Raw genomic sequence first — 23635 nt, forward strand, 5'->3', positions numbered from 1 at the left:
TTATACTTTTAGCTGTCTGAGGAAAATTTTAATTATTAAATATCAGGTTTATGATCAGTTACTCAGTACTAGTAGTTTACTAAATACTTTTTACTCCTGTTTAATTAAACGTGTTTAATGTAAACTAATGACAGACAGACAGACCCAAACAAGAGTGCTCCACTACAGGGCGTGCTGTGGTGGCACAGCGGGTTAGCATGCCCCACGTTTGGAGGCCTTAGTCCTCGACGCGGACGTCGCAGGTTCGACTCCCGGTCCCGACGACCTTTGCCACATGTCTTCCCCCCTCTCCTCACCCTCCTTCCTGTCTGCCTACTGTAGAAAAAATACGAGCTGCTAGCGCCGCAAAAACTCTTCAGAGAAAAAAACAAAAAAGAGTGCTCCACTACTCTGGCCTGGTCAGCAGGTTCTGATTGGTTTCAGGTTCTGTCTGGGTCTGAAGGTTCCGGTTCGGTGATTGAGCTCAATATGAACAGAAACATGAGTTCAGTTATAATCTGGTTTATTCACTTTATAAAAAAGATCTTAAAAGAAAATCAGCAGGATGGAAAATTATATTTAGAAGAACCGATTTTCATCAGGAAAGTTCTGATGCAGAGGAGCGACCCGAAGGTCCGAATACAGAACATAAAACTCATCAGCAGAAACAACCTGTAACCCTGCCCTTCAAAATAAAAGTAAGAGAAAACCATAATAAATGATTCAAAGTTTAAAATCAGACAAAAACGTTAAATTTCTAATGAGTTCGAAGGTTAAAATATATGAGCAAGAAACAGAAAAGTCTGAAGTTGATGAAGTCGGTCGTGTGATCACAGCGGCTCGTCCTTCATCCCTGAAACGAGAACAAACCTCCAGTCAGAGATTTACACCCAGCTGTAGACAGGAAGCTGTGGACAGTTTCCTGTCTACAGCTTCCTGTCCAGGACTTCCTGTCTACGGCTTCCTTTCCAGGACTTCCTGTCCAGGACTTCCTGTCTACAGCTTCCTTTCCAGGACTTCCTGTCCAGGACTTCCTGTCTACAGCTTCCTTTCCAGGACTTCCTGTCCAGGACTTCCAGTCTACAGCTTCCTGTCTACAGCTTCCTGTCTACAGCTTCCTGTCCAGGACTTCCTGTCTACGGCTTCCTTTCCAGGACTTCCTCTCCAGGACTTCCTGTCCAGGACTTCCTGTCTACGGCTTTCTTTCCAGGACTTCCTGTCCAGGACTTCCTATCTACACCTTCCTGTCTACAGCTTCCTGTCCACAGTATTTTACAATTTCTGCAGTGAACAAAATCTAGTTGACGTATGGCGACATCTTAATCCCAACTGTAATCAATTTTCATGGTTTGGCTCAAATAGCAAGTCAAGACTTGATTATTGGCTTATAACAAATGAATTATTGTCCAATAAAATTAACTCAGACATCTCTGCAGCACCTTTGACTGACCATAGCCTTATTTCTTTACAAATGAAACCTCAAAACTGGAAATCAGGTACAAGTAAATATTGGAAATTTAACTGCAGTCTCCTTAAAAATGATACCTACTGCCAAAAAATCAAAGATTTAATCCAAAATATTAAGGACTCTGAAGAATTAAGTAGCCCTGTCCAAAAATGGGAATTCCTGAAGTACAAGATCAGACAATTTTCTATCTCATTCAGTAAACAAATTAAAAAAGAACTCCAAAAAAAAGAACTAGATATTGTACAACAACTAAATTTATATTGCAATAAGCCCAATCCTTCAATGGAAGACAAAGAAAAAGTACGAATCCTCCAACCCAAACTGGATGAAATGTATATCCAGAGGCCAAAGGGGCTTTTATTAGATCAAGAGCAAAATGGATGGAAGAAGGAGAAAAAAACACGGCCTACTTTTGTAATCTGGAAAGAAGAAGACAACAACAAAATTCTATCAAATCCTTAATAATAAATAATGTAGAAACCAACAATGAAAAATTAATATCCATTGAAATTTTTAAATTCTATAACAAATTATATACCTCCAAATTCTCAGAACAAAAATCTCACAACTTTTTAAAACAAATTGAAACATTTATCCCTAAAATAGAGGATGACTACAAAAAAACTTGACAACAAAATTACAATAGAAGAACTTGATAAGGCTGTTAATCGCTTATCAATAAATAAAGCACCGGGTCCAGATGGGCTTACGGGAAACTTTTATAAACATTTTTGGGAAGACATAAAAATATTACTGCATCAAGTTTTTACAGAAATTTTTAAAAATTATCCTATACCTACCACAATGAATCAAGGAATTATTATATGTATCCCCCAACCAGACAAGGACCCTAGATTTATTGAGAATAGAAGACCTATTACACTCAGAAATTCTGATTATAAATTACTAACATACATATTTACCATGCGTCTCCAAACAGGAATCTCAAACATTATTGCAGAATCACAATCTGGCTTCTTAAAAGGAAGGTCAATCCACAACAATATCAGACTGGTGAAGGACCTGATTGAATACAGGGACATGATCCAAGACGACGGCTTTATTCTTTTTCTTGACTTTTATAAAGCCTTTGACTCGGTGGAACATCAATTCTTATTCTCAGTTCTTGAACATTTTGGTTTTGGAGCCAATTTTATTAACTTAATTAGAGGTTTATATCAAAACATTAATAGTTGTGTAATACTACCTGAGGGCACCACAGCCAGATTTAACATTAATGTTGGAGTTCCTCAAGGGTGTCCCATCTCCCCATATCTCTTTAATTTGGTTGCAGAAATGTTAGCAATCTATCTTAAAAACTGTGTAGTCATTGAGAAATTAGATGTTTTTGGTACAGAATTAATCATTAGCCAGTTAGCAGATGACACCACCGTTTTCTTCAAAAATCACAAGCAGGTTTCAATTGTAATTGATAAAATTAAAAATTTTTCTGAGGCTTCAGGACTAACACTAAATTTAAAAAAATGTGAGCTTATAGCCATTCATGACACTCCCCTAAAAGAAATATCTAGCATTCCAATTAAATCTGAAATTAAATACTTAGGAAATGTTATAACCAAAAACCAAGAATCAACCTGAACTATTGAAAACAAGATCAAAGAATGTAAATCCAAACTTAACTCATGGCTCCAAAGAGACCTCTCTATTTTAGGACGCATTTATTTAACTAAAATGGAAAGTTTATCAAGATTAATTTACTCAACCTGTAGCACTGCTATCCCAAATAGTTTAACTAAAACTATTAACCAAATGAACATGAACTTTATTTGGAGGAACAGCTCACACTACCTACGGAAAAGTCATATGGTGAAACAAATCAAAGATGGCGGTCTGAAAGTAATTGACTTTGAATGTCTTAACGGAACCCTTAAGATTAATTGGTTGAAATCCTGGGTTAAAAATTCTCAGTTATTTTGGTATTGTGTCCCTAATTATGTATTTAACAAAATAGGTGGTTTAAAACTTGATTTCAATATAAATAAATTACCCATTAAACTATCAGAGTTCCATAAACAAGTATTACTATACTGGAAAATGCTCTATGTACATAACTACTCGCCACACTCCTCTATAATATGGAATAACAGATTCATATTACATCGCAATAAATCCTTATTTTACAAAGATTGGATGGAGAAGAATATTTGGTCTATTATACACTTAATGGATGCTAATGGTTGCCTGTTAAACTACGAACAATTATGGGCACAATATCAATTCTTTCCCCCAAGAGCTGAATTTACCAAATTATTTAATGCCTTTCCGAAACAATTTATTAATCAGGTAAAAAACTTGATAATAAATAATCCGATGACCCCACAATTACCAAATTTATTAATTAATGGAATTTCATTGACTGACCAAAAATTCAATAACCACACAATTAGAAACTGTCTTAACGAAACTCTGTTCCCTGGGAAAATTAATAGAAATAACATTCTTTCCAAGTTTGATAATAAATCAATTGAAACGTTAAGAACTCTTTATTTTAAACTCCCCATACAACCACAAGCTAAAGAAACACTTTAAAATTTTAAATGCAATTTACCCTGCAAAAGAACTATTAAGAAATGGCTTTAATATCGATGACAATAAGAGCTCATTTTGTGAACGTGATATTGAAACGATAGACCATATCTTCTATGAATGCAACCAAACCAAAACATTCTGGAATTGCTTAGAAAGGTGGATCAGTTTAAAAATCACACTTCCTGAATCTATTTCTAGAGATATGGTAACTTTTGGAGTGTTATTAATAAACAAAACTACAGAACTCTGTTGTAACTTAATATTTTGTTTGGCAAAATTCTTTATTCATAAACAAAGAGTGCTGAGATCATCCCCAGTTTTTAACATCTTCTTATCTGAATTCCAGTTATATTTGAAATCCTTGAAATGTATTGAATCGTATGAATCCCTGGCTGAAATATTAATGGAATTGCCCACTGATGTATATTAATCCTAATACATGAATCCCCCTTTGCCTTTTTAGTTATTGTTTCACTATTACTTATTGTAATACTAATTTTCTATTATCAATATTACTCTGTATTCCATTTTAAATATGCCTCTTCTATATGTGCCTTATACAGAATGCCACTACTGTAATTGCCTCATTTGTTTATGATTAATTTGTTTAAAAAAAAAGTGTTCATGTAACGTCATGGTGATGTACCGTATGTGTCGGTGACACCTGGCAGACATTTCTGTGTTTGTACTGTTATGTATTTTGTATCTCAATAAAGATCCATTAAAAAAAAAAAAAAAAAAAAGCTTCCTGTCCACAGCTCCCTGTCTACAGCTTCCTGTCCAGGACTTCCTGTCCACAGCTTCCTTTCCACAGCTTCCTGTCCACAGCTCCCTGTCCACAGCTTCCTGTCCACAGCCTTTCCACAGCTTCCTGTCTACAGCTTCCTGTCCACAGCTTCCTGTCCACAGCTCCCTGTCCACAACTTCCTTTCCACAGCTTCCTGTCCACAACTTCCTTTCCAGAGCTTCCTGTCTACAGCTTCCTGTCCACAGCTTCCTGTCTACAGCTTCCTGTCCACAACTTCCTTTCCACAGCTTCCTGTCTACAGCTTCCTGTCCACAGCTTCCTGTCCACAGCTTCCTGTCCACAGCTTCATGTCTACAGCTTCCTGTCTACAGCTTCCTGTCCACAGCTTCCTGTCTACAGCTTCCTGTCCACAGCTTCATGTCTACAGCTTCCTGTCCACAACTTCCTGTCTACAGCTTCCTGTCCACAACTTCCTTTCCACAGCTTCCTGTCTACAGCTTCCTGTCCACAGCTTCCTGTCCACAGCTTCCTGTCCACAGCTTCATGTCTACAGCTTCCTGTCTACAGCTTCCTGTCCACAGCTTCATGTCTACAGCTTCCTGTCCACAGCTTCCTGTCTACAGCTTCCTGTCCACAGCTTCCTGTCCACAGCTTCATGTCTACAGCTTCCTGTCCACAACTTCCTGTCTACAGCTTCCTGTCCACAACTTCCTTTCCACAGCTTCCTGTCTACAGCTTCCTGTCCACAGCTTCCTGTCCACAGCTTCCTGTCCACAGCTTCATGTCTACAGCTTCCTGTCCACAGCTTCCTGTCTACAGCTTCCTGTCCACAACTTCCTTTCCACAGCTTCCTGTCTACAGCTTCCTGTCCACAGCTTCCTGTCCACAGCTTCCTGTCCACAGCTTCATGTCTACAGCTTCCTGTCCACAGCTTCCTGTCTACAGCTTCCTGTCCACAACTTCCTTTCCACAGCTTCCTGTCTACAGCTTCCTGTCTACAGCTTCCTGTCCACAGCTTCATGTCTACAGCTTCCTGTCTACAGCTTCCTGTCCACAGCTTCATGTCTACAGCTTCCTGTCTACAGCTTCCTGTCCACAGCTTCCTGTCCACAGCTTCCTGTCCACAGCTTCATGTCTACAGCTTCCTGTCTACAGCTTCCTGTCCACAACTTCCTTTCCACAGCTTCCTGTCTACAGCTTCCTGTCTACAGCTTCCTGTCCACAGCTTCCTGTCTACAGCTTCCTGTCCACAACTTCCTTTCCACAGCTTCCTGTCTACAGCTTCCTGTCCACAGCTTCCTGTCCACAACTTCCTTTCCACAGCTTCCTGTCTACAGCTTCCTGTCTACAGCTTCCTGTCCACAGCTTCCTGTCTACAGCTTCCTGTCCACAACTTCCTTTCCACAGCATCCTGTCTACAGCTTCCTGTCCACAACTTCCTTTCCACAGCTTCCTGTCTACAGCTTCCTGTCCACAGCTTCCTGTCCACAGCTTCCTGTCCACAACTTCCTTTCCACAGCTTCCTGTCCACAGCTTCATGTCTACAGCTTCCTGTCCACAGCTTCATGTCTACAGCTTCCTGTCTACAGCTTCCTGTCTACAGCTTCATGTCTACAGCTTCCTGTCTACAGCTTCATGTCTACAACTTCCTGTCCACAGCTTCATGTCTACAGCTTCCTGTCTACAGCTTCATGTCTACAGCTTCATGTCTACAGCTTCCTGTCCACAGCTTCATGTCTACAGCTTCATGTCTACAGCTTCATGTCCACAGCTTCATGTCTACAGCTTCCTGTCTACAGCTTCATGTCTACAGCTTCATGTCTACAGCTTCCTGTCCACAGCTTCATGTCTACAGCTTCATGTCTACAGCTTCCTGTCCACAGCTTCATGTCTACAGCTTCCTGTCTACAGCTTCATGTCTACAGCTTCCTGTCCACAGCTTCATGTCCACAGCTTCATGTCCACAGCTTCATGTCTACAGCTTCATGTCCACAGCTTCATGTCTACAGCTTCCTGTCCACAGCTTCATGTCTACAGCTTCCTGTCTACAGCTTCATGTCTACAGCTTCCTGTCCACAGCTTCATGTCCACAGCTTCATGTCTACAGCTTCCTGTCCACAGCTTCATGTCTACAGCTTCATGTCCACAGCTTCATGTCTACAGCTTCCTGTCCACAGCTTCATGTCCACAGCTTCCTGTCTACAGCTTCCTGTCTACAGCTTCATGTCTACAGCTTCCTGTCCACAGCTTCCTGTCCACAGCTTCCTGTCTACAGCTTCCTGTCCACAGCTTCATGTCCACAGCTTCATGTCTACAGCTTCATGTCCACAGCTTCCTGTCCAGGACCGCCTGAGTTCATCTTCTGGGCTGGACTTCCTGACTTGCAGCCTGAGCAGCTCAGAGTGAATGCTCTGCAGGAGGCCGGCCAAAAGATTCAATATTTCAGAAAAGTCATTGACATGAAGGTAGAACGTGGCACCTGTGTTCTCTGACTTTGGAGAACTTCATTAACAACAAATAATTAGCAGAAGCTAATGCTAACCACTGTGAGGGACTGGCGACCTGTCCAGGTGACCCCGCCTCTCACCTGTTGACCTCTGGAGATCAGCAGGCCTCATGACCCCAACAATGGATGGCTGGATGAATGGATAGATGCTAGCTAGCTAGCTAACCATGAGGTCGTCCATCTCTCTTCTCCTTCCTGGTCTGAGATTCTCTAGCAGTAAAATCCTCAGTTTCTGATTCTGTTGCGTTTTATCATTTTAAAGTTTTATGAACTGATGAAGAAAACATGAGACATAAAGTTGTGTGAAAATGGGGAACATTTTATATACATGGTTTAAAAGGCTCAAAAAGGTGGCCATCTTGAAAAATGCTCCTGATGGGAAATATGGAAATCATCCAATCTGATAGCTTAGCATGCTAATGTTAATGCTATACAGTAACATGCTACTCCACTTCTATAATAATCAGAGCCGTTCTGGTTCTGAGCAGCAGCTGTTCTGTTCCGGATCCGGCACAAGTTACTTTATTAGTTACATTCAGCCTGAACGCAACAACCAGTCTGAACAACTGCTTTATTTTATTTATTTATTTCTGAAGCTAGATAATTTGGTTAATTATTTTTATTATTGTTGTTGTTATTGTTATTCCTCCAGTTCAGAACTAAAAGACTCTATTCAGTTGATTTCTTACAGTGCAGTAGAAAAGGTTTACAATACATATTAATTCATATCAGAGTAAATACAGTAGGGAAATTGTTGAAATAATTTTTCAGCAATCATCAGGTGAGCCTGTTCTGGGATCGATTGGTGATGCCTTTATGCGTTCACCTCTAGAGTAGAACAGGAAATCCTTCTGCTTTCCGTTTTACAGCAACTCAGACAACAACCAACCTTCATATGTTCACCTTTAACCTCTAATAGACACGGATTTACAGCCAGTATCGTTAGCATAGCCACCGATGACGACAGATAAACTGTTTTCCTATAACAGTGAGCTGCTTCTCTGCTATTAGCACATTTAGCAGCGTGTTCACAATGTTGATTGACAGCGCTAAGCCCCTCCTCCTGTCTCTGATTGGTTGTGTTTGGATCCATCTGTTCATGGATTATCTGGTTGATATTAAACTGCAGCAACACAGAGACGCTTTCAACAAAAATGAGAAAAAAATTTTTTTTTACAAAGTTACAAACTGCAACTTTAACTGAGAAACACAGTTATGGTTTAGTTCTGTTCCTCAACATCTAACCTCAATCTATCAACGAGGCTCAACCAATCAGGCTCAACCAATCAGGATCAATGTGATTGGTTGATGTGCGGCAGGCTGTGTTACCGTGACACTGATTGGTTGTGTCAGTAGACGACAACGTCAGAGTTCTGGTTACCTGAATTGAGGATGATGTCATCGACGGACCGGACCAGGTGGACGCCTCCGATGGCCGACGCTTCGCCTCTGGAGTTGGCGGCGTGACACTCGTAGGATCCTTCTTCTTCTTCAGTCAGCGGGGAGATCTGAGGGGAGAGCCACAGATCTGATTGGTCCATTAGGGTGATGACATCACCAGAGGAACACCAGGGGTCAACCTGCCGCTGACCCTAGGGGTCAACCTGAGGTCACTGACCAGAACCCAGCCCGTCACTTGGTGTTTCTCCGGTCCGCCTCGGGTCTGGACGGCCAGGTTGTCCCGATCGCCAGGTAGAAGCTCCGCCCTCTTTCTGCCGCCAAGCACCTGGGAATCATCATCATTATCATCATCATCATCATCAGTCCAGACAGGTCAGTGTGAACGGCTCACCTTCTTCCAGGTGAGGACAGGTGTGGGCACGCCCACCGCCTCGCAGCTCAGGAACACCTGGGAGCCGCTGAGGTTGAACACCTGGCCTGGAGGCGTCACTATGGAGGGAGCTGCAGACAGAGATCGGGTCAGGACCAGAGGCGTAAATACAGGAGGGCTCGGGGGTCCGGACCCCCAATCTTAGGAAAGTCTAGAATTGTCCCCTCCAAAAAAATAATTGAAGAAATTTTTACATTTAAATAATATCGATATGAAAAGGCAAAAGAAACAAAGAACAAAAAAAATCTGCCATTTATCTCAGAAAAAAATAATAATTAATTTTTAGGTCCCCCCCATTATTAGAACAATGGTTCAGTCCAAAGTGTGGGAGGAGCAACAGCTGAACGGTACCGGCTCCGTTAGAGCTGCTGGAAGGAGGAGCTAGCTGTTAGCTGCTAGCTGTTAGGTGTTAGCTGCTAGCTAGCTGTTAGCTGCTAGCTGTGGCTCTGCAGCACAAATAAAAACCCTCCAGTCAGTAAATACTTCAAGCAAAAGACATGTAAACATTTTATTTACTTTCACTGCTCAATAAGAAGAAACTCATAAACAATAAAAATCATTCTGCAGTTTGTTATTTCATTACTTTGACTGAATCATCATAAGCTGCCTTATTAGCAAAACTGCTACACTGCTTTCATAGATTTAACCTTTGACCTTTTTTGTCAAAGGCAGCAAACATCTCATTCATATTTAGCTCTTTAACTTTTAGTTAATCAGAAGAGTTTGAAACTGGAGGAGGGTCTGAGGAAGTGAACCAGCTCAGAGTTGGAGCCCAGAACAGATAGAAAAAACTAAAGTTATGTTTTTATTTCTCACTGTCTTCAATGTAGGACGGATCTACGGATCCCTCTAGGGGACATGGGGAGTTTTTTTCTTTTGCGTTCCCTCGCAATACTGTACTGGTCAGTTATGCAGCATAATTTAACACTGTAAGCCTTTCTTACGGTGGGCGCCGTACTTTCTGCTTTAATATAAGGTTATGTGAGGTTTTTCCATGAATGTTAGTATCTTTTTGTGAAATATCTGAAGTTTTATATCTTTCTTTAGGATAGAAAGGCACCACAAACCTACGATATAAACAGAAACCTTCCGTAAGTAGGAAAGAAATAAAAATACATCCTAATTTGGACTATTTCTGAGTTATTATGGCGGGTAATAAATCATCTGACAGTTTTGATTGTGTCTCTGTTGTTCTAGTCTGAATGGTTTAAAGAGCTGCTTTCAGTGCCGCTCCATCTCAGCCTTAACAGACATAAACATGCAGGAAAAAATAAATCGATTTTCAATCAGTGTTTTGCACCAAACAGTTAATAATAATAAACAAGTTTTCACTGAGGCTCTGTAAGAGCCATATGAATGAAATAAGTAATTATTGATATGACAGGAGCAGCGGCTTTGACACTTAGGTGTGTCGACGTGGGAGTGACGTCACCAGGTGTGAATGGGAAGGATACTGACCTGCTGGCTTTGTGTGTATGAGGAAGCGGTGAGCGGGGCGGTCAGTCCTTGCAAAGTTTGGAGCCTGATCATCAAAATGGAATAAATCGATAATTGTGACAGAACAAAGAAATGATCTGGACTTGATTGATAAACGGACAGATGAGATTCCCCGAGTTAACCCAGTGCGGCCCTTTACCATCATTAGTTTGTCGTGTTTTTAATAATAAAAACTTGTTAATAATAAAAACTGTTTGGTGCAAAACACTGATTGAAAATCGATTTATTTTTTCCTGCATGTTTATGTCTGTTAAGGCTGAGATGGAGCGGCACTGAAAGCAGCTCTTTAAACCATTCAGACTAGAACAACAGAGACACAATCAAAACTGTCAGATGATTTATTACCCGCCATAATAACTCAGAAATAGTCCAAATTAGGATGTATTTTTATTTCTTTCCTACTTACGGAAGGTTTCTGTTTATATCGTAGGTTTGTGGTGCCTTTCTATCCTAAAGAAAGATATAAAACTTCAGACATTTCACAAAAGTATTCTAACATTCATGGAAAAACCTCACATAACCTTATATTAAAGCAGAAAGTACGGCGCCCACCGTAAGAAAGGCTTACAGGATTCAATTATGCTGCATAAGCCAGTAGATTATTGCGAGGGAACAAAAGACATTTTTCCCACGTTCCCTCAGGACTCCGTCATTTTTGGTCCTGCAGCTTCAATAGATGAAAAACTTTTTAAACTACATTTTACGTTACATTTCACTGGAACTTCGCCGAACCCGCAAAATTGGTCTTAAGAAATGTTCCTGTTCATGTTCCCAAAATAATGAGATGGGATTTACGCCCTTGGTCAGGACAGAACCTGAATAGAACCCAACCAGAACCGACCCGTGACCCGGCAGTAATGTTCTGAGCGCCTCAGTGAGCCGCTAATCTGGCTCGGAATGGAAAAGAGATTATCAGAGAAAAGCCGAGCCAGACGGAGGTACTGCCGGCCCAGAACCACCGGACGGGACCGGAACTGTGGGCTGGAATGGAGTGAGAACACCTGGAGAAACATCTGGATGAAGAAGATTCCTCCATCTGGAGAAAAATCCCAACCGGATTACAGCCAGATTAATAATCTGAGCTGGAAAAACAGTTCAATAATAATAATAATAATAACAACAACAGGTGCGTGAAGGTTTCATTGATATTCTAATTTATTGAACATCTTATTTATTATCTATACTTATTGTACTTATTGGTTTCTTACAGTTTAAATCAAAAACTTTGATTCAAATGTTTTTTGCTGGTGAAAAACTTTCCTCTAAGTTATTTGTATTTTTTTTTTTTCATTTTAATCTTTGAATTACCAGAACATTGATAACCTGCGGTCCGTCTCACCTGACGCGCAGCGGCCTTTGTTCTGGACGCTGATTGGCTCCCTGCCGCGCCGCTGCGCCGCCATGTTGGCGCTCCTCAGGGCGCAGCCGCTCCTGTACGTGGTTCCGTCGGATCCGCACACCTGGTAGTTGGTCTTGCACGCGCACACGGCGGTTTTGCTCCGCTTGTCGTCGCCGCTCCTGACGCACTCCAACCCGGGGCCGCAGCGGCGCGCTGCCGCGCGGCGGCCGCCGCACGGCTCGCCCTCCGCCGCGGCGCACACCGCGCAGCAGCCGCAGGAGTCCCGCAGCGAGCCGGCGGGGCAGCCCGCAGCCGGGAGAGGAGCGCATCCCGCCGGGTCACACGGAGCACAGCCCGACCCGGCCCGCAGAACCGGAACCAGAACCAGCAGCGGCAGCAGGAGCAGCGAGAGGCGGCAGGACGTCATGGCGCTCCGAGGTCTGATCTGGACTGAGAGCTGATGAGGCTGCTGGTCCCGCCCACAGCCCGAACCGAACCCAGACCAGCCCGAACTTCCTGATCCAAATGAGTTTTTCACTGAACTGGATGAGCTGAAAGGTGTCTGATTATTGATTGGATCGGTACCAGCCGGTTCCGACCAGAACTTCTGCCTCCACATTCCTCACATTCAGATCCCAGTTTGACCCTGACTCCCAGTCTGGGAAACAGGAAGCGTCCCAGTCCGAGCTGGGAGTGTTTTCTTCCTGTTATTGTTTCATAAAGATTCCCAGAACATTTTCACCTCCAGAACCCAAAACAAACCCGGTTCTGATCAGCACCAGCCAGAACCCAAACCCATCTGCACCCAGAGTTCTAACCAGAACCTGAAGTTCACCAGGCGAACACGAACAGAACCACAGAACTTTATTATCACCAGAACATTTAAAGAGTCCCACATGAAGCCCGGTTCTACCAGAACCAAGACCGATGAGGAAGCTGCAGCCATGGTCTCCGTACCATGAACCATCAGTAGAACCAGGGTGGTACCAGTAGAACCCGGCCAGTTGGTTCTACCTCCAGTACTTGCTGATGAAGGCAGACAGGAGGTCCCGGTACGGCGTTTCGGACCGCGGCGCCGGCAGCCCGGCGGTTCTGCGGACGGTTGGTGAGCGCAGCAGCAGGTTGTGACTGAGCCCGACCAGACTGGAGCAGAACCAGTACAGAGCCATGGACTGGGAGGAGGAAACAGGACGTTAGAGAGCTCCGTCTCTTCAAAATAAAACACCCGGGACCCGGTTCTGATCCAGATCTAATCCTGACCCGTTTAGCTCACCGACGGGACTGAGGCGGCGATGGGGACCATCAGAACCGAGAACCCTCTGAACCCGTTCAGAACCAGCCGCTGGAAACGCGACGCTTCGACTCTCTGCAGAGAAAACACCTGAAGAAGAAGAAGAAGACAAATTAGAAACAGGTGTTAAACTGGACCAAAGTTCTGTACAAGAACAACAACACATTGATAAAAACAGAGAATCAAAACATTTCTTCAAATAAATGCCAAAGAATAAAAATGAGTTTTGAGAAACGATTTAAAATGTGGGCAGATCTAATCTGGAAAGGTAAATTATTCCATAGAATCGGATCAACAACAGAAAAAACCCGATCTGCTTTCCTCTTTAGTCGGGTCCGAGGAACCGTCAGTAACATCGTAGGGTTCTGGACACAGACTGAACTTTTAAACGGTTCTGAAGATAAAGGGGAGATAACCATTTAAAACTTTATACGTTCATAAAAGAATCTTAAAATCTGTTCAATAAAAGACGGGCAGCCAGTGGAAAGAGGCCAGTGGGCCTTATATGGTCACACTTCCTGGTTCCTGTAAGAAGCCGATTCTGGATCACTTGAGTCGCTGCATCTGTGATTTATCCAGGCCTCTATATAATAAATGACAATAATCCAAACGAAGGCTGGATCAGTCCTTCAAAATCCTTAAAACAAAAATAAGATTTAACTTTTGATCAAATCCGCAGGTGATAAACACTTGATTTGACATCAGCGTGATGACATCACAGCCCAGCTGGCCTGGCTCCGCCCCCACACTGACCTCCAGGATGAGCAGGTTGGTGAGGCCCAGGCAGACCGGCAGGACCCAGGTGGAGTCCGGTACCGTGAGGTCCGGGAACCAGAGAGCGCCCCCTGCTGCCAGTTCGTCATGCAGCGCTGCACAGGAACACAGAGATCAGACCAGAACCAGAACCAGGACCCGACCAGAACCAGAACCCAGTCCCTACCTGGCCGGTCCAGGCTGAGGTTCCGCAGCGCCAGAGACAGGCCGACCCAGAGCGGCAGCTGGACCCAGACCAGCAGGCTGGCTTTGAATGGGTGGCAGTTGTCCCGGACGTAGAGCTGAGAAACCAGACGCCGCAGGTTCTTCTGGAACTGGACCCTGTGAACAGAACCAGAACCTTTTCAGACCCCAGAAACAGAACTCCGGTTACTTTCTGGACTCGGTCCAACCTCGATTCTTTAATGTTTGAGAAGTCCTTAAATCTCCATGGCAACCATTTAGCTGCTAAACGCCTGGGTGGACCTGTTGCAACAACAACAACAAAAAAACGAAGTGTTTCTGTCGAATGGTTTGGAGTCGACCAGGCTACGCAAAGTCATCAGATGCTGATGCTACGCCTGGCTGTAGGAAGCAGGAAGTAGAGGTCCAGAGTGTCCTTCCCTCCAAGATGGAGGAGTTTGGCAAGTCCACCTCTCTGCAGCAAACAGGAAGGGCGGGACGGACCTCTGTCAGTCTCAGACCTTATTTAGAAATGGGACCATTGCACTCCGGAAGTGAAGGGGGCGCTATTTCCTATATTATCCACGGTCTCCCGTTTTTATTTTCTTTTGAAATCTGTGATATATTTTCACCTTTAGGAAGGATTTTCACTCTCAGCATTTATTTGAACTTTTCTCTTTTATTTACTTCAGTGCAGCTCACAGTTTTTAACAGATTCTGTAGCTTTCTGTGAACTTCTAAATCTGCTCCTTAGTGGCATCTTTTCGGGCCTGATACTGCCTCTAGTGGAGTGGGGTGGTAACACAGCTAATATAATTACAGTATTAAATCAGAATAGCACAAATTCCTTATAATTTACTATTAATTCTGGCATTACTGGCACCGTAAAAGATAAATCCCCTCACTAAAGAACATACCTTTTCATTTTCTTAAGGAAGTAGAGCTAATTAAATGACATAAACAAAACCTGAAAGTGATTCCAGTTTCACTCGATGGCCAACCTGTTGAAACTGTGGTAAATTTTAAATTCCTTGTCATTCCTGGACAGTCAGCTCAGTTTTGCTGAAAACACTGGCTATATCTTTAAGAACTATTCTCAGAGATTCTGTCTTTTTAGACCCAGTGAGAAGATATATCACAGATTTCAAAAGAAAATAAAAATGGGAGATCGCGAATAATATAGCAAATAGCGCCCCCTTCACTTCCGGAGTGCAATCGTCCAATTTCAAATTTCCGTTCCGCCCCTTCCTGTTTGCTGCAGTGAAGTTCTTCTCCAGTTTGGTGCCTCTGGTATGGCTCAGACCCACCAGTAGATGGCAGCGTTCGCTACGTTAGAACTTGTTCAGCAAACTTGTTTCCATCTAGAGCAGCATTTGGTCGCGCGGACCGGTCAGCCCTTCGCTATTTTGCTGCGGACCGGGGGGGGGCGCAGCACTCCGATGCTGATTTGTTACTCATTCTGCTGCAACTTGGCTCAATTTTGACGCGCAAGAGATAACCGGTAAAATCCGGTTTAGGATTTTCAAAATAAAAGATCCGGAAGTAGTTCATTATTTCTTGCGCGGCCCGGTACCAATTGGTCCGGTGGTTGGGGACCACTGATCTAGACCACAGGTGTCAAACTCCAGTCCTCAAGGGCCGCTGTCCTGCAGTTTTTAGATGAGCCACAGGTACAAAACACTGGAATGAAACGGCTTCATTACCTCCTCCTTGTGTAGATCAGTTCTCCAGAGCCTTAATGACCTAATTATTCTATTCAGGTGGTGCAGCAGAGGCACATCTAAAAGTTGCACCGGCCCTTGAGGACTGGAGTTTGACACTCCTGATCTAGACTTTAACGTATTAACTCCTATGCCTCAAGCGAGCATAAAAACATTTTTTGCAAACCTGATGAAGTCACTTCAATTTATGTCATTTCCATCAAACCTTTCTAATGCGATACTTTGAAATGGGCAGAAAGAAAAACATTGACGGAAACTCGGCTCGTGAAGAAAGTCTTGGTGAAGGAAAACCTCTGAACCCAGAGAGGATGAGCAGGCAGACACCTGGAACTGAGGAGGAACCAGAACCACCTGATTCAACCCGGTTCCAGTCTGTGAAACAGAAGCCGAGATCTGGCAGAAGAACCCGATCCGAACCAGAACCAGGACCTGGTACCAGGCGGTCGGTTCTGTCGATCCTCACCTGCTCTGCTTGTCCGTCCAGCCTCGTTCTCTCCCTCGGACCGAAACCTCGTATCGAAGCCTCTTCGCCAGCTCAGAGATCTCCGCCTGCAGCGCCTCCACCTGCAGCACATGCAGGTTGCTATGGTTACCATCACAGCAAGCAAAAGACCTGAGGTCGGGGGTCACACAGCTGGTCCCTGTTTTACGCAGCTCTGTTGCCATGGTAACTGGTGCTGTGAATTGACCCTGATGACGTTAAACTGAACTCCACCCACCTTGGCAATAATGATCAGCTGGTAGGCGGCCAGCGGCAGGGTGATGCAGGTCCTGATGGACGCTGTTGCCATAGCGATGCTCAGCCACCATGGCAACCCGCTCACCTGGTGCGCGCTGACCAGGAAGTTCTCACACAGGTGAACTGGAGCGGAGTCTGACAGGCTGCCGTACCATCCACCTGCGCCGCTGGCTCCTCCCACCCCAGACGCCGGCCTCACGCGAGACTCTGTAGTACAGGTGAGGGGAAGGACAGGAGAAGCCCACCTGCTCAGGACGTCACGTGCTTGTGGCTGCAGGACTCTGCACCTCACCAGCACCCCCACGGTGAGCATGGTGACCACGTGACTTTAAAGCGCCCACGTGTCCTTTAAAGCTAAGAAAACTTCTCTTCCTCACCTTCATCAGCAGTCTGTTTCACAGCAGCCCATAACTGACCGAGCGTCACTCAAACATGACGTCACTGACCAATGCGGCGCGGAGGTCTGACGTAGGCAATGCTAAAAGACAAAAACAACAAAAATAAAATAAAATCGAGATAAAAAACCAAAAGTACATAAATAACTCAAACAAAAAAGACAGTTAAAATACTAATTAGCTGTTTTGACGGCAGCTCACCGGAAACAACTTTTTCTCTTCACATTAAAAGCATGCAGTCGCTGTGATGAGACAGCGCGTGAAGCCATTTGAAGGAATTAAACCTCACGAATGGATGTACGTGGAAAATGCTGGGGAAAAAAACTGAGTGGCTTACTTACTCAGCATTAACATTTTATCCCTGGATAAAGCGGGTGAAGCTAATTACCTTCACCTCTTATTGTGAAGTCTTCAGCGGAAGTTCCCCTGAGGAGGACGGCAGTCATGGCGGAGTTCGGTTCGGGCGGTCTGCTCGCGGCTCTGCTGCTCTTCACAGCCCTCACCTTACGGGATGTTTATGTGGGCCAGTCGGACCACAGAACCGGCGCCTTTGCAGAAACCGAACCGGAGAGCGGGAAACCCCCAAAAGCGGCGCTGTACTCCGGCCCAGTGCTCCAGTTTCGCTACTGGTGAGTTAGCATTCAGGCTAGCAACTAGCGCGATGACGTCACGCTAAACTAACTGAAGATTTCCTTGAAGATGAACAGAGATTATGGCTGTCATGTCAAACTTGAAGATTAGACTCATCGATGGGATTGATATTCTTCTTAAATGTTTTTATTTATGTGATTTTTTTTTGGTCCTAACCAGGGGCGATTCTAGGATCTGACTTTTAGGGGTGCTGAGCCCCCAGTAAGGCTAAGACCCATGAAAGATATTCGTTGGTACAGTTTTCTAAATCTAAATGCTTATTTACATACATTCACAAACAAAATTAAGAGACATGTTGACAGTAATTCATGGAGTAAACAATATTCATTTTACTCAAACATATACCTATAAAGTATGGATCCCCCTAGGGGACATTTTTTTCTTTTGCGTTCCCTCGCAATACTGTACTGGTCAGTTATGCAGCATAATTTAACACTGTAGCCTTTCTTACGGTGGGCGCCGTACTTTCTGCTTTAATATAAGGTTATGTGAGGTTTTTCCATGAATGTTAGTATCTTTTTGTGAAATATCTGAAGTTTTATATCTTTCTTTAGGATAGAAAGGCACCACAAACCTACGATATAAACAGAAACCTTCCGTAAGTAAGAAATAAAAATACATCCTAATTTGGACTATTTCTGAGTTATTATGGCGGGTAATAAATCATCTGACAGTTTTGATTGTGTCTCTGTTGTTCTAGTCTGAATGGTTTAAAGAGCTGCTTTCAGTGCCGCTCCATCTCAGCCTTAACAGACATAAACATGCAGGAAAAAATAAATCGATTTTCAATCAGTGTTTTGCACCAAACAGTTTTTATTATTAACAAGTTTTTATTATTAAAAACACGACAAACTAATGATGGTAAAGGGCCGCACTGGGTTAACTCGGGGAATCTCATCTGTCCGTTTATCAATCAAGTCCAGATCATTTCTTTGTTCTGTCACAATTATCGATTTATTCCATTTTGATGATCAGGCTCCAAACTTTGCAAGGACTGACCGCCCCGCTCACCGCTTCCTCATACACACAAAGCCAGCAGGTCAGTATCCTTCCCATTCACACCTGGTGACGTCACTCCCACGTCGACACACCTAAGTGTCAAAGCCGCTGCTCCTGTCATATCAATAATTACTTATTTCATTCATATGGCTCTTACAGAGCCTCAGTGAAAACTTGTTTATTATTATTAGATAGAGAGATAGATCAAATTTACTACAGGGGCCCGTGTAGTCTGTGTTTGTTTTTTAACGAAGACACTTAAAAAAGAATTAAACAAAAACAGAGCAATATTTCCTCATTTAATATTTGAACCAAAGAGCCTCTTGTGTCTCCAGATTCAGGTTGCAGATCCAGCAGATGGAAAATGTGATCCTATCTCCATACAGCAGCTAAAACTTTTAAGTACAGTATTATAATTTTTAATTCATTGTTAAAATAAAATTGTGAAGACTTAAAAAATATCTACCACAGAATATTTAAAAAAGACATTTATGTAGTATAATTTCTTTAGAGCCCCTCTTGGCCCCCGTCTAGAACCGGCCCTGGCCTGCAGGTCTGGTTCATTTTTGCTTAGCATGTTTTTTCTTCATTGATAGGAAGTCAGATTATCCAAATTAATACAATATTAGTGAAATAATACATTAAATGACCATTGGACAATTATTCATAAAATATATCAACATTTTTGAATAAAACACAAAGTAATGTAATGTAGGAAATATTTATGTATTTACTGTTAATCTATTCGTATGATTTGTTCTTTAAATGGCCACTTATTTTGGCTATTGCTATTATTTATTAAATATCATCCAAACTCAACATCCTAAGCAAAGAATCAAACCACAATATTAAGCTAAAATCACAATAAGAAACTTAATCAATCATAACTGAATGTTCTGCACCATATCAGCCTCAGGAGCTGATTGAAGATGAAGAGACGCTGATTTCTGGTTCTTTAGGTTCTGATGGGTCTGCGGTTCCTCTCCTGATCCATTCTGCCCATCATACAGCAGCACACGGCGCCACCAAGGACTCTCTCTGTTTGTCTTTTGATGTCCACAGTTTCCATCCTCTCTGAAATTGTTCAGCTTATAATTGTTCAGCGCGTCTTTTTACTCACGTCTGTATTTTTAAAAGCGTTTTTGCTCCTAAGGACAGTGAATCGGGTCGAGGACGTTTTAAAAAGACGCGGGTTGATAGCAGCTCACCGCGGCTGCGCAGTGTCCGTCTCTAGGCAACCGTGACGTTCAGCGTCGGTCCGTAGCGTTCAGGGTCCTTTAGCTCCCGCCACAACAATGTAGCTGACCTTAATATTTCCTGTGTTTTATTTTGGTTATTATTGTTAAACTCAGTGTTGATGTGTGTATTATAGGCGTGTCTATCGGACAGTTATGTATCGGTTCAATACGGGACAAACATTTAACGGCCAAATATGGGACGACTCGGTATTTTACGGGACGGGTGGCGACCTGATTGAGGGGAGCTGAGAAACAGTTTTAGGGATGCTAAAGCTAATGCTCCCCTAAAACTGGGCTAGAATCGCCACTGGTCCTAATGTTCCTGGTTTAAAATTCCATTTGAATAATAACTTTATGAATGTGAATGGGTCTTTGATCTGGACTCAAAGTAAGTAACTCCAGGAAGTTCATTCATAATTATCAATTATGTAAAAAACAATAAATTCATGAATAAATCTATGAAGAAAACAAAATCAGTTTCACATATTTTCTGTATGTTCCAGCAGCTTCCTGTTCAGACCTGAAGCAGATTATAATCTGGTTGTGTGTGTGTGTGGGGGTGTGTGTGTGTGTGTGTGTGTGTCCAGCATCTCCTGAGGCTACAGTAAAGTCTTCCAGGAATACTCCCAGGCCATCAGCCAGGTGTATCCAGACATCCGCATCCAGGGGGAGAACTACCCCCCCACCCCGCTCAACAGGTGAGACTGAAGTTCTGGTTCTGGTTCCGGCTCTGGTTCTGGAACCTTCATCCTGAACTCGTCCTCTTCCTCAGGCTGGTCGGTAACCTGGTCTCCTACCTGAAGCTCCTCTCCATCCTCCTCATCATCAGCGGTCAGAACCCTTTCCCGCTCCTCGGTACCGACACGCCTGCAGTTTGGACCTGGACTCAGAACAACAAGGTACCGAACCTGCTGTGCTGTTGCCGTAGCAACACATGCTGACGATTTCATTCCTGTTTCCAGATCTTCTCGTGTCTGATGGCCTTCTTCATCAGTAACATGATGGAGACTCACTTCCTGTCTACGGGAGCCTTCGAGGTCATGCTGAACGGTGAGTCCTGATTGGTGCAGAGCCCTGCAGCTTCCTGGTGTAACACTGTTTGTCTTCCCCAGACGTTCCCGTGTGGTCCAAGCTGCAGTCGGGTTATGTTCCGAACATCCAGGAAATGTTCCGGATCCTCGACACACACCTGAAGATGAACCAGGCCGACCGCGTCACCTTGACCTCCGCTTAGAGCCGCGCCACCTTCTCCTGGATCATCTGACCTCTGACCTGTCTCCCAGCCGTGCTGCGTTCAGGCTCAATGGGACATTCAGCTGTTGGCATTCATGAAGGTGTGGCCTTAAAGCGGATCTGCCGGGCTGCGCCGGATGTCTCCGCCTCCATGCTGACTCCCATGATGCACCGGCCATCAGCTGGCGTGGACGACGGTCACATGACCCCTCGCGCTCTGTTGTCATTTGTTTACGTTCTTGGTTTATGGATCCAGTCGGCCCGGTTCTGGTACCACTGGATCGGTTCTTTTCTTCCAACAATCAGCTTTTGTTTTATTTAAAGTTTGAGCTTTTATTGTGAAAACAGGAAGCTGGTCACATCAACCTTAACGATCAGCTGATGGATTGTTCACTCCACCTCAAATAAAAAGTCTTAAAGGAAAATTTCCTCTTCTGTGTTCTGCTTGGTGGGTTTCAATTTGTTACCATGACGACAGATCAATTAATCCAGACCTGTCAATGATGCGTTTAAAGACCAACGTTAAACCAAGTAAAACTGAGACCAATCGGCCAAATCTTTCAGTTCAAAACCAAAAGAAAACCGATATTATGATGAGTTGAATGTATTCAATGACCTACATTCATTTGTTTACAGATTTTTGTTTGTTCTAAAGCAGGTGTCTCAAACTCCAGTCCTCAAGGGCCGCTGTCCTGCAGGTTTTAGATGTGCCACAGGTACAAAACACTGGCATGAAAAGGCTGAATTACCTCCTCCTTGTGTAGATCAGTTCTCCCAGCTTTGCTAATGACTGAATTATTCTATTCAGGTGTGGTGCAGCAGAGGCTCATCTAAAAGTTGCAGAACACCGGCCCTTGAGGAATGGAGTTTGACACCTGTGTTCTAAAGGAAACACTGGATAACTAAAGTTTTATTTCCAAAATTGAGGATAAAAATTTGAGAATAGGAAATTTGCTCGATATAATATAATTGCTGTTTTTCTGCCTGTATTCATATTCTTTCCACGCATAACTGGAAATTATGCATCAACACTACAAATTAATTTTATTTCTAATAATTATACATTTATCACATTTTTTGTTAAATTTTCTTCTATGACAATTTCTGAATAAATGACTCTGGAAGCATTTGAAAAAACTTATAGTTGGGGTTTATTGTTTTAAGATATTAGTCATACACTCCTGATCAAAATCTTAAGACCAGTCCGAAAATTGCAAGAATTAGCATTTTGCACCATTGAATCTTAAGAAGGTTCTAAGTAGAGCTTCACAATGTTAAAAGGACAAATCAGTGCAAGAGACAAGAACATTTGAGCAGGGAATTGTCTGAAAACTGCATTTACACTCAAACATGATTTTTTCAGCTGATCAAAAGTTTAAGACCATAGTCTTTAAAAGCCAAAAGCTGTGCAAACATCTGGATTCCATGTCATTTTCTGTGAAGTCTTTACACTGTCAAGACCTCCTGATGGCAAAAGCAAAAAAGCTCACTGACTTTGAACGTGGTAGGATTGTTGAGCTGCATAAGCAAGGCCTCTCACAACGTGCCATCGCTGCTGAGGTTGGACGCAGTAAGACAGTCATTTTGCATTTTTTAAACGATCCTGAGGGTTATGGAACAAAAAAGTCAAGTGGTAGACCCAAAAAAATTTCACCAGCTCTGAGCCGCAGGATCCGATTGGCTGTCCGTCAAGACACGGGACGATCCTCTACCCAAATGAAGGCCATTACTGGTGCTGACTGCAGCCCAATAACCATCAGACGGCATCTGCGAGAGAAGGGCTTCAGAAACAAAAAACCTCTTCAAAGGCCACGTCTTCTTCAACGCCACAGAATTGCCCGTTTGGACTTTGCAAGGGTGCACCAAACATGGGACATTGAAAGGTGGAAGAAAGTTGTCTTCTCTGATGAGAAAAAATTTAACCTTGATGGTCCTGATGGCTTCCAACGTTACTGGCATGACAGGGAGATCCCACCTGAGATGTTTTCTACACGGCACAGTGGTGGGGGCGCCATCATGATTTGGGGTGCGTTTTCCTTCAATGGAACAATGGAGCTTCAGGTTGTGCAGGGGCGTCAAACAGCAGCTGGCTATGTGGAGATGTTGCAGCGGGCATCCCTCATGACTGAGGGCCCTCATCTGTGTGGTAATGATTGGGTTTTTCAACAGGACAATGCTGCAGTTCACAATGCCCGCCTGACAAAGGAGTTCTTCCAAGGGAATAACATCACTCTTTTGGACCATCCTGCATGTTCCCCGGATCTAAACCCAATTGAGAACATTTGGGGATGGATGACAAGGGAAGTTTACAAAAATGGACATCAGTTCCAGACAGTGGATGCCCTTCGTGAAGCCATCTTGGAGCAACGTTCCCACTAGCCTCCTGGAAACACTGGCATCAAGCATGCCTAAACGATTGTTTGAAGTCATCAACAAGAATGGTGGAGCTACTCATTACTGAGTCCTTTTTTTTGACACTTTGTTTCTGTTTTGGGGGGTTTTCGGGTTTTTTTG

At 43.5% G+C, this 23635-nt stretch overlaps 4 protein-coding genes across 5 annotated transcripts in view; 2 read left to right on the plus strand and 2 right to left on the minus strand.

The window, feature by feature from the left end:
- The window catches only part of LOC116714596 (alpha-1,3-mannosyl-glycoprotein 4-beta-N-acetylglucosaminyltransferase B), a 776799-nt gene that overhangs the window by 519352 nt on the left and 233812 nt on the right, over positions 1 to 23635 (plus strand). The gene's annotated exons all lie outside the window — the stretch shown is intronic.
- Positions 486 to 12641, minus strand: igfbp7 (insulin-like growth factor binding protein 7). Its single transcript, XM_032555278.1, has 5 exons — positions 11919 to 12641; positions 9044 to 9153; positions 8870 to 8977; positions 8633 to 8759; positions 486 to 832 (listed from the first exon to the last, which is right to left on the minus strand). Exons 1-5 carry the CDS (start codon positions 12535 to 12537, stop codon positions 810 to 812), a joined length of 987 nt encoding a protein of 328 aa, XP_032411169.1. The 5' UTR covers positions 12538 to 12641; the 3' UTR covers positions 486 to 809.
- Positions 12766 to 17056, minus strand: cox18 (cytochrome c oxidase assembly factor COX18). The gene is made up of 6 exons (XM_032555279.1): positions 16586 to 17056; positions 16330 to 16430; positions 14150 to 14304; positions 13963 to 14078; positions 13192 to 13299; positions 12766 to 13090 (listed from the first exon to the last, which is right to left on the minus strand). Exons 1-6 carry the CDS (start codon positions 16916 to 16918, stop codon positions 12929 to 12931), a joined length of 975 nt encoding a protein of 324 aa, XP_032411170.1. The 5' UTR covers positions 16919 to 17056; the 3' UTR covers positions 12766 to 12928.
- selenot2 (selenoprotein T, 2) lies at positions 17412 to 21548 on the plus strand. Of its 2 annotated transcripts, none has more exons than XM_032555287.1 (5): positions 17412 to 17629; positions 20446 to 20586; positions 20661 to 20787; positions 20851 to 20938; positions 21001 to 21548. In XM_032555287.1, the coding sequence occupies exons 1-5, from the start codon at positions 17445 to 17447 to the stop codon at positions 21120 to 21122; spliced, it is 663 nt and encodes a 220-aa protein (XP_032411178.1). In that variant the 5' UTR covers positions 17412 to 17444; the 3' UTR covers positions 21123 to 21548. The 2 variants fall into 2 exon arrangements, with proteins under 2 accessions (XP_032411178.1, XP_032411179.1); XM_032555288.1 differs by having other exon boundaries at positions 17413 to 17629; positions 20476 to 20586.

This window comes from Xiphophorus hellerii, chromosome 23 (assembly GCF_003331165.1).
Source record: "Xiphophorus hellerii strain 12219 chromosome 23, Xiphophorus_hellerii-4.1, whole genome shotgun sequence".
In the NCBI taxonomy this organism is placed as follows: Eukaryota; Metazoa; Chordata; class Actinopteri; order Cyprinodontiformes; family Poeciliidae; genus Xiphophorus; species Xiphophorus hellerii.

Excerpts from the sequence above, each read along its gene's own strand:
- igfbp7 (XM_032555278.1), bottom strand. The coding sequence starts at position 12,537 with ATGTGGAGGCAGAAGTTCTGGTCGGAACCGGCTGGTACCGATCCAATC. Across the intron at positions 8,760-8,869 it reads AAGTGACGGGCTGGGTTCTG|ATCTCCCCGCTGACTGAAGA; the intron begins GTCAGTGACCTC and ends CTCTCCCCTCAG. Across the intron at positions 833-8,632 it reads TGACATCATCCTCAATTCAG|GGATGAAGGACGAGCCGCTG; the intron begins GTAACCAGAACT and ends TTCTCGTTTCAG.
- cox18 (XM_032555279.1), bottom strand. The coding sequence starts at position 16,918 with ATGCTCACCGTGGGGGTGCTGGTGAGGTGCAGAGTCCTGCAGCCACAA. Across the intron at positions 16,431-16,585 it reads AGCTGATCATTATTGCCAAG|GTGGAGGCGCTGCAGGCGGA; the intron begins GTGGGTGGAGTT and ends CATGTGCTGCAG. Across the intron at positions 14,305-16,329 it reads TGGACGGACAAGCAGAGCAG|GGTCCAGTTCCAGAAGAACC; the intron begins GTGAGGATCGAC and ends TTCTGTTCACAG.